This window comes from Gordionus sp. m RMFG-2023, chromosome 4 (assembly GCF_954871325.1).
Source record: "Gordionus sp. m RMFG-2023 chromosome 4, tfGorSpeb1-WG-v2, whole genome shotgun sequence".
NCBI classification, from domain to species: domain Eukaryota; kingdom Metazoa; phylum Nematomorpha; class Gordioida; order Chordodea; family Parachordodidae; genus Gordionus; species Gordionus sp. m RMFG-2023.
In genome coordinates this window covers 13,694,120-13,708,878 of record NC_088778.1, presented here as the reverse complement: position 1 = coordinate 13,708,878, position 14,759 = coordinate 13,694,120, and the positions used below count along the sequence as shown (strand labels likewise).

The 14,759-nt window shown below is 27.5% G+C and overlaps 2 protein-coding genes across 2 annotated transcripts; both read left to right on the top strand.

The window, feature by feature from the left end:
- The first annotated feature begins 3,232 nt into the window (after nt 1–3,232).
- On the top strand, nt 3,233–7,155 carry LOC135928643 (uncharacterized). Its single transcript, XM_065465098.1, has 6 exons — nt 3,233–3,265; nt 3,809–3,973; nt 4,024–4,119; nt 4,377–4,773; nt 4,995–6,416; nt 6,686–7,155. The coding sequence occupies exons 1-6, from the start codon at nt 3,233–3,235 to the stop codon at nt 7,153–7,155; spliced, it is 2,583 nt and encodes an 860-aa protein (XP_065321170.1).
- Nucleotides 7,156–7,215: 60 nt separating this feature from the next.
- On the top strand, nt 7,216–8,073 carry LOC135928642 (uncharacterized). The gene has a single exon (XM_065465097.1). The coding sequence runs from the start codon at nt 7,216–7,218 to the stop codon at nt 8,071–8,073; it is 858 nt and encodes a 285-aa protein (XP_065321169.1).
- The last annotated feature ends 6,686 nt before the right edge of the window (nt 8,074–14,759 follow it).

Genomic DNA, 14,759 nt, shown 5'->3' with positions numbered 1-14,759 from the left:
TTTAGTATTGTGAATAATGAATAATTAAATACTTATCTTTCGCTATGTTTATGAAAAAAATTTTACATTTTTTTCTTTACAATTTTTTTTTCCCCAAAATAAATTTCTTAAATTTTGCTAAATTTTTTTTTATATAATTATTGATTATGAATTACAATATTATCAATAAAATCATATGTGTCATAGTCTCTAGTCTTACTGGATTACTGATTTTAAATTTTTAAATTTATTTAGACCTCTCTTTCACGAGTGTCCCAACTATCACATATGTGTGTCCCAACGTACACAGAGTCTGTCATAGTTGGGACAAAACAAATTTTTTTTTTAAATTCAATTTTCTAAAAAAATATAATCTTCATAAAATATATATTAATTATTTCAAATAGCCTATACTTCTGGGATTCAGAAGAAGTTTTAAATATTCAGATTAGTCTATTAATATTAAAATTATTAAGGTTTGAACGAAAAGTGTCCCAACCATCCCCGGTCTCCCCTGCCAGGATATATAGGTTGTTTTACTTTATTAACATTAATTTTTTTAAATTTATTAAACGAATATTATGACAAAATTGCATGAAGGTTATTTATATAATGAAATATTACATTTTTAATAGTATCAAAAGATTATAATAAAAACTTAATTCATGATTAAATAAGACATTCAATTATCCCATTAATTGGCCCTATTGTTTGGGAATAATGTTAAATTCCTCAACATCTATAAAAAATTTTAACAATTATTAGATTAATAACTTTTCATGAATATTTCTAAGATATGCATGTGCTAATATATTTGAAAAATTTCAATCTGGGTTATAAATTGTGGTCCATACTATTGGAATATGTTTTAAATATAATAATTTGAAAAGGTATTCTTCTCATAATTACTCATAAACTGTTCTAATGTAGAAAAATCTTTTAGTTCTAAATTATATCTTAATTCCTATTAAATAAAAATATATTAAATAATAAAAGCATCAATTTAAAAATTACCATTTTTTCCATATAAAAAAAATACGTAAAAAAAATTTATTTTTTTTAATATTTAAAAAATATATTAAATAATAAAAGCATCAATATTTTTTCCATTACATAAAAAAAATACGTAAAAAAAAATTTATTAAAAAAAATAATAAACAACTTTTTTTTAATATTTATTTGTTAAAGAAAAAAAAACAAGCGTGTTGAATAAAAAAATAAAATAACTTTATATAACACCATTTATTGCTGTTAAATAAAGGCGTCCAATATAAGGAAATATTTTTCACACTTACCCGAAATAAATTTAAAAATATAAAATATTTGTATTAATTAAATTTTTATTTTTACTTTTTTAAAATATATGTTATTTTGGACATCGTTTATATATTTTTTAACTGGTCATTGGTTTATTTATTTGAATGGGTTAATAAAATATGTTATCAATAGGTAATGACGTATAATTGTAAATAATATTGACATTGCTTTTAAACATGTATATATCTCTACTTTTAGATGAATTTATCAGTTATTGAGATTGGCTTAAGTGGTATTAGTTTTATATTTTGGTTTGTATTGGTATTAGTTTTGTAACCCAATAAAATATTGAATATTGTTGTCTGTCTTAGAATATTTTTATCAATGAAAGCTTAACCCCCCCCCCCTCCCCCTCCCATTCCATCTATCACATAACATATAAATTGTAATAATAATAAAAGATGATACTATTTATAAAGTAACTTTTGTACTAAGTGAAAAAAAAGTAAAGGCACATTGAATATGACATGAAACAGTTATGTCAAACATCGCTATTCTGCTATAATTTAATTTTATGCTACTACTGTTTATGTTTCTATAGTCATATTGTATAGAAATCTTCTAAGTTATATATGCGACTTATACAGTAGCTACAATTGATATTTAAGTATTCTATAGAAAAAGAGCAAGACAGCGGGTATAATATACCTCATATATACTTACGTTTTATCTGAGCATCTTATTTTATATTTGAAAATTCATTTATCTATTCTATTTTACCCACGTTAAGTGGCAGATTTAGGGAAATTAAAATTTTTATAAATACTATTTTTTAGATTCCTGCACAAAAAACAAACTTACATAATAAATACATATAATATTAGATAAGTTTTTAAAGGTTATCTCATAGGCAATGTAAGTTAAAAATTTTATAAATACTATTTTTTTAGATTCCTGCACAAAAAACAAACATACATAATAAATACATATAATATTAAATAAGTTTTTTAAGGTTATCTCATAGGCAATGTAAGTTAAAATTTTTATAAATACTATTTTTTTAGATTCCTGTACAAAAAACAAACTTACTTAATAAATACATATATTAAATAAGTTTTTTAAGGTTATCTCATAGGCAATGTAATTTAAAATTTTTATAAATACTATTTTTTTAGATTCCTGCACAAAATACAAACTTACATAATAAATACATATAATATTAAATAAGTTTTTTAAGGTTATCTCATAGGCAATGTAAGTTAAAATTTTTATAAATACTATTTTATTATTTTTTTTAGATTCCTACACAAGATACCATTCAATAAAATCAAACAATGGATGGTTTCATACTACCAAAATCTAAAGAGCAAGGCATTAAAATCTAAAGAGCAAGGCATTATTGCTTCAACATCCTATAGAGTAGTGAAGGTTACGGTCCGGTCTTTGGTCCGGACTGGACCGATACCCTCGTACCGGACCGGACCACGGTCCTTAAGAAAAAAATCGATCCAGACCGTGGTCCTAAATAAAAAGAGTTTAAAAAACATATTTTTTAACCTAATTTGATTTGTTTTATCATTTTATTAAATATAAGAGTATTATATAAACAATAAAATTTATCCAATGGTATTGAAGAAAATGATTTTGTGCTTGTAGAGGGCATATAAAAATTAAGAGTAGATTGTGTTTTTTGAGATATTTTCATTTTCATCATTAGAAGTATATATTTTATGTTTTATCAGATGTCTGCTTAAGGTACCTAATTATTTTATTAAGAATAAGGTTAAGTAATTTTTACAATAAATTATACAGACAGTTTCTTTAAAAATAGAACTAGATAATAACTAAAATATTTTAATAATATTATTGCTTATTTTGATTAATTTATTGCTTAAAAAATTATAAACAATTATTTTGTTACTAGGTGCTGACGATACATTAAATTTGGTACTGCAATGAACACATACTCTATGTTTTTATTGGGACTATAAGTAAAATGTTTCTTGGACAAACTTATGGTTTTCATATTGTAAAATAAAAATTAACAAAATCTAAAATGACTCCTCTAGAAAAATATCATAAAATAAAATATACAAAAAAATTATATTAATTGTATAGTAAAGCAAACTTAAATAATAATAAAAGACCAGTCCGGACCGCGGTCTGGATCGTAAAAAATAAAAAGACCGGTCCGGACCACGGTCCTCAAGAAAAAGATCGGTCCAACAATCGGTCCGGTCCGATCCCGGTCTAAGACCGATAGGACCGGACCGTTGACCTTCATTACTATAGAGTAAATTTTATATTTTTTTAATTTATATTGTATGTTAGCTGATAGCCCGTCAAGAATGACGAGTAATCAGATTTTTCCTATCTTATAAGATGTGATTCCGAAATATATATTTATTAGGTGAGGGATTCTAATATTTTCCATTATTTTTTATAAATATGTTTATGAAGTATATATTTAGTATATTTTATGTCCACAATAATAAATATTTTAAACTAAACTTATTTTTATAAAATTGAGTAATTCTTATATTTTTAAATTTTAATAATAAATCAACATAAGGAGAAAGCTAGAAAGAGACAGGCACTTTGTCGTAGCAAGAAAAGGCACGAGCAAAGTCTTATTCCTTCAACATCCAACCATCTTGAAGATACTGGAAATAAACAATCAAATTGTATTATTGCTTCAACATCCAATCATCTTGAAGATACTAAAAATCTAGAACAAGTTGAACATTACTGTGGGCCATTAAAATACTATTTTATTATTTTTTTTAGATTCCTACACAAGAGACCATTCAAAACCAAACAATGGAACGTTTCATACTACCAAAATCTAAAGAGCAAGGCATTATTGCTTCAACATCCTATAGAGTAAATTTTATATTTTTTTAATTTATATTGTATGTTAGCTGATAGCCCGTCAAGAATGACGAGGAACTCAGAATATCCGCTCATACAACAGCTCCTTGGCCTTTGCCTCGATGGGGGCTAAAAATGATAATTTATTAAATAAAGGCCCATACTGTTTTAGGGTTCATGGTCAAATTTACCATCGAACTTCACATTTATATCCTCCTAATGGCGTTTCCCCAAAATATGCACAATTATATGTTCTTGAAACATCTCAGGCTATTGAAAATCATGTACTTTTAAAAGAAAATTCAGCCTGTGATATTCATTTATTAAAAAAACTTGATATTTTAATTCGTCAAATAAATCCATATGCTATTAGCTTTCAAACATTGGGTGAGGTTGAGAAGGCCGAAGAAATGAAAGCTCGGTTAGAAAACCGTCCTATATCAAAGGTAAATAAGATTTTTCGCCGTGATCGTGCTAATGATAGAAGAAGATTTAATATTCCTAATATTGATGAAGTAGAAATGATTTTTAATAACGATGATGGAGAACCACCTTTTGAACGTGATGTTAAAGTTTATCCACGAAATGATGATTCAAATTTAGTTATCTTAAATATTCTTAGCCCAAATTTAGATCCTATGGTGTATCCTTTACTATTTCCTTATGGTGATTATGGATGGCATACGGATATGAAATTTAATGGGCCATTTAACAAGGGAACAAGATCAAATATAACTATGTTACAATTTAAAATATCAAGGTTAGCTATTCGTGCTAACATTTTTAATCCTATTCTTTATGCTGGGCGATTATTTCATCAATATGTTGTTGATTCGAAGCTAATAATTTGAATTATATAAAATTAAACCAATCAAAATTACGTGTAGAGGAATATTCAGGGCTTATGGATCATATTTCTAAAGCAAATGATAATACTAATTTACCTCTAGGAAGAGCCGTTATTTTGCCTTCTTCTTTTCAGGGGTCCGATAGAAACATGCGTGAACGATATCATGATGCCATGGCTATCGTTTCTAAGTTTGGTAAGCCTGATTTATTTATAACTTTTACATGCAATCCCAATTGGAGGGAAATTAAAGAAAATCTTTATAAAGGCCAGAACCCTTCGGATAGACCTGATTTATTAGCTAGAGTTTTTCATTTAAAATTATCTGAATTATTACACGATATTATTAAAAAAGATTTCTTTGGCAAATGTTCGGCGTATGTTTATACCATAGAATTTCAAAAGAGAGGATTACCTCATGCTCATCTGCTCATTATATTAAGCGAAAATAATAAAATTGAAACAACCGAGTGTATAGATAATTTTGTTCGAGCTGAAATCCCAGATAAAAATATCGAACCCCGATTATATGATATTGTAACTCGCTTTATGATACATGGACCATGTAGTATTTTGAATCCTCACTCACCATGCATGGAAAATGGTTCGTGTACAAAAAAATTTCCGAAAGATTTTCAAAAAGGATCTCAACACAATGCGAATGGATATCCATTTTATCAACGTAGAGATAAGGGTTTTATTCATGTCGGAGGTAAGCCAGTTGATAATCGATACGTAATCCCTTATAACAAATATCTATTATTAAAATTTAATGCACACATAAATGTTCAAATATGTACATCAATAAAATCCGTCAAATATATTTTTAAGTACGTTTACAAAAGATACGACTGCGCTAATATAGATCTTAAAACTAATTCGCTTCAATCTCATGATGAAATTAGAATGCATATAAATGCCCGATATGTAAGTGCATGTATGTGGAGATTATTAGAAAATCGTATGCATGATCGATCTCACGGTATGAATCGATTAGCAATACACTTGCCATTTCATCAACCGGTATATTTTATAGAAGGACAAGAACGTCAGGCATTAGAGAAATCTGCCAGCAGAAATACTACATTAACTGCCTGGTTTGAATTAAATAAAAATGATGTTAATGCCCGTCAATATTTATATGTCACTATACCATATCATTATACTTTCAGCGCTAATAAGTGGAAACTTAGACAAAGACAAAACAATATAATTTCAAGGATGTATACTGTTGATCCTAAATCCGGCGAGAGATTTTTCCTACGTTTATTATTACTTCATGTTGTTGGCGCCACAAGTTTTGAATATTTGAGAACTGTAAATGGAGTTTTATATAATACTTTTAAAGAGGCGGCTTTTAAAAGAAATTTATTGGTTGATGACAAGAAATGGGAAGCATTTATGGAAGAAGCGTCAACATTTTTAATGCCCATACAGTTGCGTCAATCTTTTGCCTTTATTTGTATTTTTTGTCAGCCAGAATCCAAATAACCTCTGGGAAAAATTTAAAAAATATATGATAGAAGATTTCGCACATACCCACAGATTCTATTGCAATTAATATGGCCTTATCAGATATAGAAAAAGTATTGCACGACCATGGTTTTCGTTGTAGTAATTTCAATTTGCCTGTTCCTACTTTAATAGCTTAGGATGATTTTTATAATAATGATCTTGAGGCAGCTGAGGCATTGAAACTAATTACTAAATTAAATTTTTTACAAAAATCAGCCTTTGATTTAATCGTTCAATCTATCGAAAATAATGATTTTGCTCAGCGTTGTTTTTATATTGATGGTCCAGGTGGATCGGGAAAAACTTTTTTGTATAATACCCTAATGTGCTACATTAGAGGACGCAACCAAATAGTTTTACCGTTTGCAACAACAGGCATTGCCGCTATTCTTTTAAAAGAGGGTAGAACAATAAATAGTGGATTTAAATTACCTATTCCGATTATTGATAACTCTGTATCTCGCATGAGTCTTCATTCCCCTGATGCTACTGTTATTAAAAGGTCCAAATTAATTATTATCGACGAAGCCACAATGATGACTAAATACGCTTTATGCTGTATCGATAGATTACTTAAAGATATAATGCAAACACAGTTCCCATTCGGTGGTAAAGTTATATTACTGAGCGGCGATTTTAGGCACTTTACCTGTCATTCCAAACAGTTCAAAAGCAGATATTATTGAATCGTGTCTTAAGTCTTCTGATTTATGGGTTTATTTTAAAGTTATCCACCTAATAAAAATATGCGGTTATCTTCTGAAGATGTTGAGTATAATTCCTGGCTTTTGAATGTTGGAGAATCTTTATCAAATGTTTCCAATCCTTTACTCCCTCCAGATTCGATTGAAATCTCAAATTCATTATTAGAAAATTCATTAATCAATTCTATATATAGAGACTCCATACAAATATCTGATATTAACCTATTTTCAAAAAAAATTATATTAACCACTAAAAATAACATAGCCCAAAATTTAAATAACGAAATTATTCAAAAACTACCAGGAAATTCTAAGATATATTTTAGCGCTGATTCTATACAAACATATAATCCTGAGGATTTACTTAATTTCCCCATTAAATTTTTTCATTCTCAAACCCCATCAGGAATGCCTCCTCATATTTTAAATCTTAAAGTTGGGACAATAATAATGCTTCTTCGTAACATGAATCCCAGCAGAGGCTTATGCAATGGGACACGACTTCTTATCAAAAATTTACATGATAATTTCATAGATTCTGAAATATTATCAGGGACGCATAATGGTCATCGCGTTTTTATTCCTCGAATTGATCTTTCCCCGAGCGATTCCCGGTTGCCTTTCTTATTAAAAAGACGCCAATTTCCTATAATTCCTGCTTTTTTTAACACTATAAACAAAAGTCAAGGTCAAACATTCGACAATGTCGGCCTATTTCTTCCTGAACCTGTGTTTTCCCATGATCAGCTCTATGTCGCTCTAACACGTTGCAGATTTAAAAAAAATATAAAAATAAAAATATTACCTACAAAAAACCAGGGCACACTTTTGAATGAAAATAGAGTATTTACTCTTAATGTCGTATATCAGGACGTATTAAATTCTGTAGCTTCAAGTTAATTCATCAAAAACGACACCACATCGAGCAAAAACATCATAGACACGATACCATCATTATCATCAGTAAATTTTATTTTATACTTCCAATTTACACGTTTTATTTCCAGTTATTTACGGCAAGTTACGAGCAAGGAAATTACAAAAAAAAACGACACCACATCGACCAAAAACATTATAGACACGATACCATCATCATCATCAGTAAATTTTATTTTATACTTCCAATTTACACGTTTTATTTCCAGTTATTTACGGCAAGTTACGAGCAAGGAAATTACAAAAAAAAACGACACCACATCGACCAAAAACTTCATAGACACGATACCATCATCATCATCAGTAAATTTTATTTTATACTTCCAATTTACACGTTTTATTTCCAGTTATTTACGGCAAGTTACGAGCAAGGAAATTACAAAAAAAAACGACACCACATCGACCAAAAACTTCATAGACACGATACCATCATCATCATCAGTAAATTTTATTTTATACTTCCAATTTACACGTTTTATTTCCAATTATTTACGGCAAGTTACGAGCAAGGAAATTACAAAAAAAAACGACACCACATCGACCAAAAACTTCATAGACACGATACCATCATCATCATCAGTAAATTTTATTTTATACTTCCAATTTACACGTTTTATTTCCAATTATTTACGGCAAGTTACGAGCAAGGAAATTACATCAAAAAAACGACACCACATCGACCAAAAACATCATAGACACGATACCATCATCATCATCAGTAAATTTTATTTTATACTTCCAATTTACACGTTTTATTTCCAGTTATTTACGGCAAGTTACGAGCAAGGAAATTACATCAAAAAAACGACACTACATCGACCAAAAACATCATAGACACGATACCATCATCATCATCAGTAAATTTTATTTTATACTTCCAATTTACACGTTTTATTTCCAATTATTTACGGCAAGTTACGAGCAAGGAAATTACAAAAAAAACGACACCACATCGACCAAAAACATCATAGACACGATACCATCATCATCATCAGTAAATTTTATTTTATACTTCCAATTTACACGTTTTATTTCCAATTATTTACTGCAAGTTACGAGCAAGGAAATTACATCAAAAAAACGACACCACATCGACCAAAAACATCATAGACACGATACCATCATCATCATCAGTAAATTTTATTTTATACTTCCAATTTACACGTTTTATTTCCAGTTATTTAAGGCAAGTTACGAGCAAGGAAATTACATCAAAAAAACGACACTATATCGACCAAAAACATCATAGACACGATACCATCATTATCATCAGTAAATTTTATTTTATACTTCCAATTTACACGTTTTATTTCCAGTTATTTACGGCAAGTTACGAGCAAGGAAATTACATCAAAAAAACGACACTACATCGACCAAAAACATCATAGACACGATACCATCATCATCATCAATAAATTTTACTATATTATATTTTTTTATATGGTTACAAATGTATATGTGTTGGAACCCCATAATCGTTACTTAAGGTATACACAATTATTATATTTCCTTATAATTCATATCTTTGTCTCTTTTTTTCTATTTCTTCCTTCTTTTATTCATTCTTTTTTTCATTTCTTTGCTCCCCTAAAATCCATCTCCTACCTTCACGCGATGGGGAGTGAACAGAAATGCTGACTAACATGAGCTCTGGTGGATAATATAATATTTGAGGTTCCAATAAGAGACATTGTTTCCATGTAATAAATCTTAATTATTGGGTAAAATTTTCTTTTATCTTTTAAATGTGAGCAAGGTGTATATTTGTGTCCTTTATTGACAATAAAGAAAATGTCTCAAGCACCGGGATGTCTCGACTATATTTAAGAACCTGGGAGCCCTAATATCTATCATCCTTTCATAGATTGAGTTTTTAAAGATATAAAAATAGTTATAAAGGAGAAAATTCTAATTCCCCGTCATTCTTGACGGGTTATTAGCTAGTATTTTATAACTTATGAAAAATTATTATAAGTTTAAAATTAAAAATGTCGCAAAAGTTTTAATTTAAGTTAAATAACCTGAAGTTTTTTAAAATAATAAATGTTTTTCTCAACATTTTCTTTCTAGTTTTTAAACGTTTTTAAAAAAAATCTCAACAAGTTTTTACAATATTTATGGAAAGTTATTTAATTATATAAGAATGTTTTTTCACATTATGGAAATGTGTTACAACAAATCATATTTTTACTGTATATAACAATAACACAAAACTACAACACGCCCACCCTTTAGAAGCCACGTGTTACATTCTTAAAAAAATATAATTTAATTACTAAGATCTCTTTATTTTTCATATAATCTTCCAAATTCGCTTCATTTCTCATCGGTTATATCATCTTCTCACAATCTTTTCCGGCCTTTTCATCGAGTCATAGCTCTTGGTCATCAATACTCCCATATTTACACCATTTCATCTTCCAACAGGGGGTTAAATGAAACATATAAGGGGTTAAATGAAACATATATGACATATTTCTTATTTTTGATTTTTATAGCTAATAATAACGATTTCAAATATAAGCTGTTTTAAAAAATACAGCCCGGATTGGGTGTTTCTTTAAAATAATTCAGGCCCGGTTTGGGTGTTTTTTTTAAATTTCGGGCCCGGCCCGGGTATATCTAAAAAAATTAAAATACTGTCCAGCCCGGGGGCCGGGCCTGCAGGTCTCTGAAAAACATACCAAGAAGTACAACATCTGAAAGTAGATTGAATGGTTTGGATCTTTTGGATATTCATAGGTATTTGACGACAAGCAAGGATGAGATACGAAGATTGGATTTTACATTGTAAATATATAACATACAAAATGCAATTATTCCTGAGAAACTTTTTGTATAATTTTTTTATAATTCACATTAATTTAAAATTGTGTATTAGAAATAGTTATTAGTCCTAATAAATTTATGCTTGATATTTTAAAAAAAAAAAATTATTTCTTAAAAAATTTTATTATCCCCCCCCCAAGCCAAATTCCTGCGTACGCGCCTGATATATCCTATTCATTAAAACTGGACTAAGAATAAACCAACACATATCTTATTCTTTAATTTTCTTATCAACAATTTAAATTACATTTTAAATATATTTCGTATTGGGATACGGAATCATGTGGGATTCGTAATCCCAACTTGGGGATTCGAGATCTTGAATCCCCACGTTTTATTCGGAATCTCTTTTTTAAAATATTTATAAAAAATATATTTAAAAAATATTCAGAACCAATATATATATTTTTTTAAAACTTTTAAATTATATTTTTTTCTTCCTTTTTTGCTGTCTGGCTGGCACCAGAAAATTTCATTTTTTACAGATATTTTATTTTCTATTTGTAAATTTATATAAAATAAAATCATAAATATTTTCACCTGAATACATATTTTTAAAAAATCCGAATTATAAAAAATTATTTATTGTAGCTCACTTTCCAATTGCACAACGATGTTTTCCCATAGTTTATGACATTTCGGGAGCTCCTAAATATTTTTAGCAGTTTAAATAAAAAATTAATATATTTTATATACATCAATTAATTTGTGGAGTATATGTGGTTATATGAAAATAACTTAAATTATCTATGATTGATGTATCTTTGTTGGGAACTTAAAAACCATTTAATTTTATAGTTTTATATATACTAGAGGCAATAAATTTTGTTGAAATTCTTTCAGCACACGTTCTTACCTATGTTTTATTTTGTTCACCTAAATTTTTAGGACAGATATTAGTTCTATCTATCCTATGAATATGTAATAACATGTGATCACCTAATATAAAGTTATTTTGTTCAATTATTTGACAATAAATTAAGTTTTGAAGCCCACGATCATTTAAATATGAAAGAAAAGAATGGGCCCATTATTAAAATATTAGAAATTTGAAACCACATTAAAAACACCCTTATACAAATCTATTAATTACATGGAAATATAGTTGTGCTACCAATAATATTGGGAATAGTAAATTATATTCTGTATCTGTTGGGTAAAAAAAATTGAGGCATTAAAAATATTTTAAACTAAAATTAAAAATAAAATAATCGTATTAATATAAATTCACAAAGACAAAAATAAATTTTCAGAATATAATAATTTAAAATTTCTATGAAAAAAAAATCCTCCCCCCCCCCTCCCTAATACGATTCTTAATTCATATTAAAAATAAATTTATTGATAATTCATGCATGGAAAAATAGTTTTGCTACCAATAATATTGGGAATAGTATTCCTAACATTTTAAAAAGGGCTCTCCTTTTATTTCATAATTAAATGATAGTGAACGTCAAAACTTAATTTCTTCTCAAATAATTGGACAAAATAACTTTATATTAGGTTATCACATGTTATTACATATTCATAGGACTTTAGGTGAACAAAATAAAATATGGGTAGGAATGTGTGCTGGAAGAATTTCAACACCATTTATTGCCTCTAATCTTTTGAGTTCCCAACAAAGATATATCAATCATAGGTAATTTATGTTATTTTTATAGTAACCACATATACTCCTCAAATTAATTGATGTACATTAATATTAATTTTTTATTTAAACTGCTAAAAATATTTAGGAGCTTCCCTGTTACAAACTATGGGAACATTTTATGCAATTGCAAAATGAGTTGCAATAAATAATTTTTTATAATTCGGATTTTTTAAAAATAAGGTGAAAATATTTATGATTTTATTTTATATAAATTTACAAAAACAAAAAATAAAATATCTCTAAAAAATGAAATTTTGTGGTGCTAGCCAGACGGCAAAAAAGGAAGAAAAATTATAATTTAAAAGTTTTAAAAAAATATACATGGTGATTAGTGTTGTTAAACGGCTGAGCCAAGCCGGCTTAGTCGTAAACTCAGCCAGTTTTTGAGGTGAAAATTTGGCTTAAACCTCGAGGTCGTAGCCGAAAATTTTGCCTTAAACCTCGAGGTCGGAGCTAAAAATTTTGGCTTCAACCTCGAGGTCGGAGCCAAAAATTTGGCTAAAACCTCGAGGTCGGAACCGAAAATTTGGCTTAAACCTCGAGGTCTGATGTGAAAATTTGGCTCAAGCTCAAGCTGGCTCAGGAGTTGGCTCGAGTCTAATTTTGAGCCAAAATTTATTTTATTTATATATTTTAAAAGAATATAATAAAAATCTCAAATTCGTGTTATTTAGGTAAAATAACTTTTTTTTATAATATTTTATTACCAACAAAAAAACATATGATTTGATTTAATATTTTTTATTTATATGAAATGAAATTTATATTATATTGTGAAAATGATATAATGTTTTTTAATAAAAAAAAATGATTACAATAACATTAAGTGATTTTCAAAATATTTATGAAAATAATTTTTGATTGAATTTTAAATCTCTTGAATTTTATTATAAATAAACAATCTTTTAGGTGAAATCTTTTATTTATTTTTATCATTTTTATAAAATTATCTAATTTTTAAGGCTGTTAAATGAGGTAGTTTTTTCTAAATAATTTAAATATTTACATTAAACTTTTTTATGTTATTATATACGATCGTTTTAAGGTTAATATTTTAATGTGTGATAGATGTCATGTTCATTTTTTTAACATTTTTGAAATTTTTTGTTATAAAAGTGTAATATATTATAAAAATGATTATAATTTAAATGAAGATGTTCTTTGGAAATATGATAATTATATCGGTATTTTTAAACGTATTTAATTTTTTTGACGCTAAGTGACAAAAATAAGTATTGCAAACATGTTAAATTAAAAATTTAGTGAAGATGTACCCTAGATAAGTGACAATTATCATTATCGTTATTTTTAAAATTTTTTTGTCGTAAATGGGTAAAAATAAATATTTCTAACCTGTTTAATTAAAACTTTAGTGAAGATGTACCCTAGATAAGTGACAATTATCATAATAGTTATTTAAATGTTTTTTGAAAATAAATAGATGGCGTTAAATAATTGAATGCAAATTATTGCTATATTTATTATCAAGAGCATTGATTATTAAAATTTGTAAAAATATTAACTGTAATATATTCTCTAACTGCCAAATATGTCTGTAAAAGTGGAATTTTACCTAGTAATTTGTAACTAACTCTATATAATAGAGGAATTTCAAATATATGTCCACTTACTTTTTATAAATAAATTTCTTATACTTGTTTGGAATAAATTATTACCATGCTTTTATATTAATGTATATACAAGTAATTGATTCTATTTCATATAAACTAATAAAAATATATTTCATATAAGCCAATAAAAATATATTTCATATTTGCTCCAGGCTTATTTTTTTTATTAAAATTAACCTCCTATCTTGTAAAAATATTTTATGACTATATATAGACTAAGGTAACCCGGCCGAAGCCCGGACAAAATTGGGCTGAAGACCCAGTAATTCTTAATCCCCCCTCTTAGGAAAATCCTGGCTACGCCCATGGGCGGCATTATATCACGAAAAAATATTTGGTTTCTCAATTAATAAAAATACCTAAATTATTTTCACAAGTTAGGAAAAGCACAACTGATCTAAAAGTATTGGTCATATTTTATCGAACTAATTATTTTCTCTTATTTTTTCATAATTCTATAAAAGCGGAATAATATTAAACTCAAATGGTATCAGAACATAATCAGGGGTCAATCATCTGTCAGTTTTTATTTTTCG

Excerpts from the sequence above, each read along its gene's own strand:
- LOC135928643 (XM_065465098.1), top strand. The coding sequence starts at position 3,233 with ATGTTTCTTGGACAAACTTATGGTTTTCATATT. Across the intron at positions 3,974-4,023 it reads ATACTAAAAATCTAGAACAA|ATTCCTACACAAGAGACCAT; the intron begins GTTGAACATTAC and ends TATTTTTTTTAG. Across the intron at positions 4,774-4,994 it reads TCCTTTACTATTTCCTTATG|AGGAATATTCAGGGCTTATG; the intron begins GTGATTATGGAT and ends AATTACGTGTAG.
- LOC135928642 (XM_065465097.1), top strand. The coding sequence starts at position 7,216 with ATGCGGTTATCTTCTGAAGATGTTGAGTATAATTCCTGGCTTTTGAAT.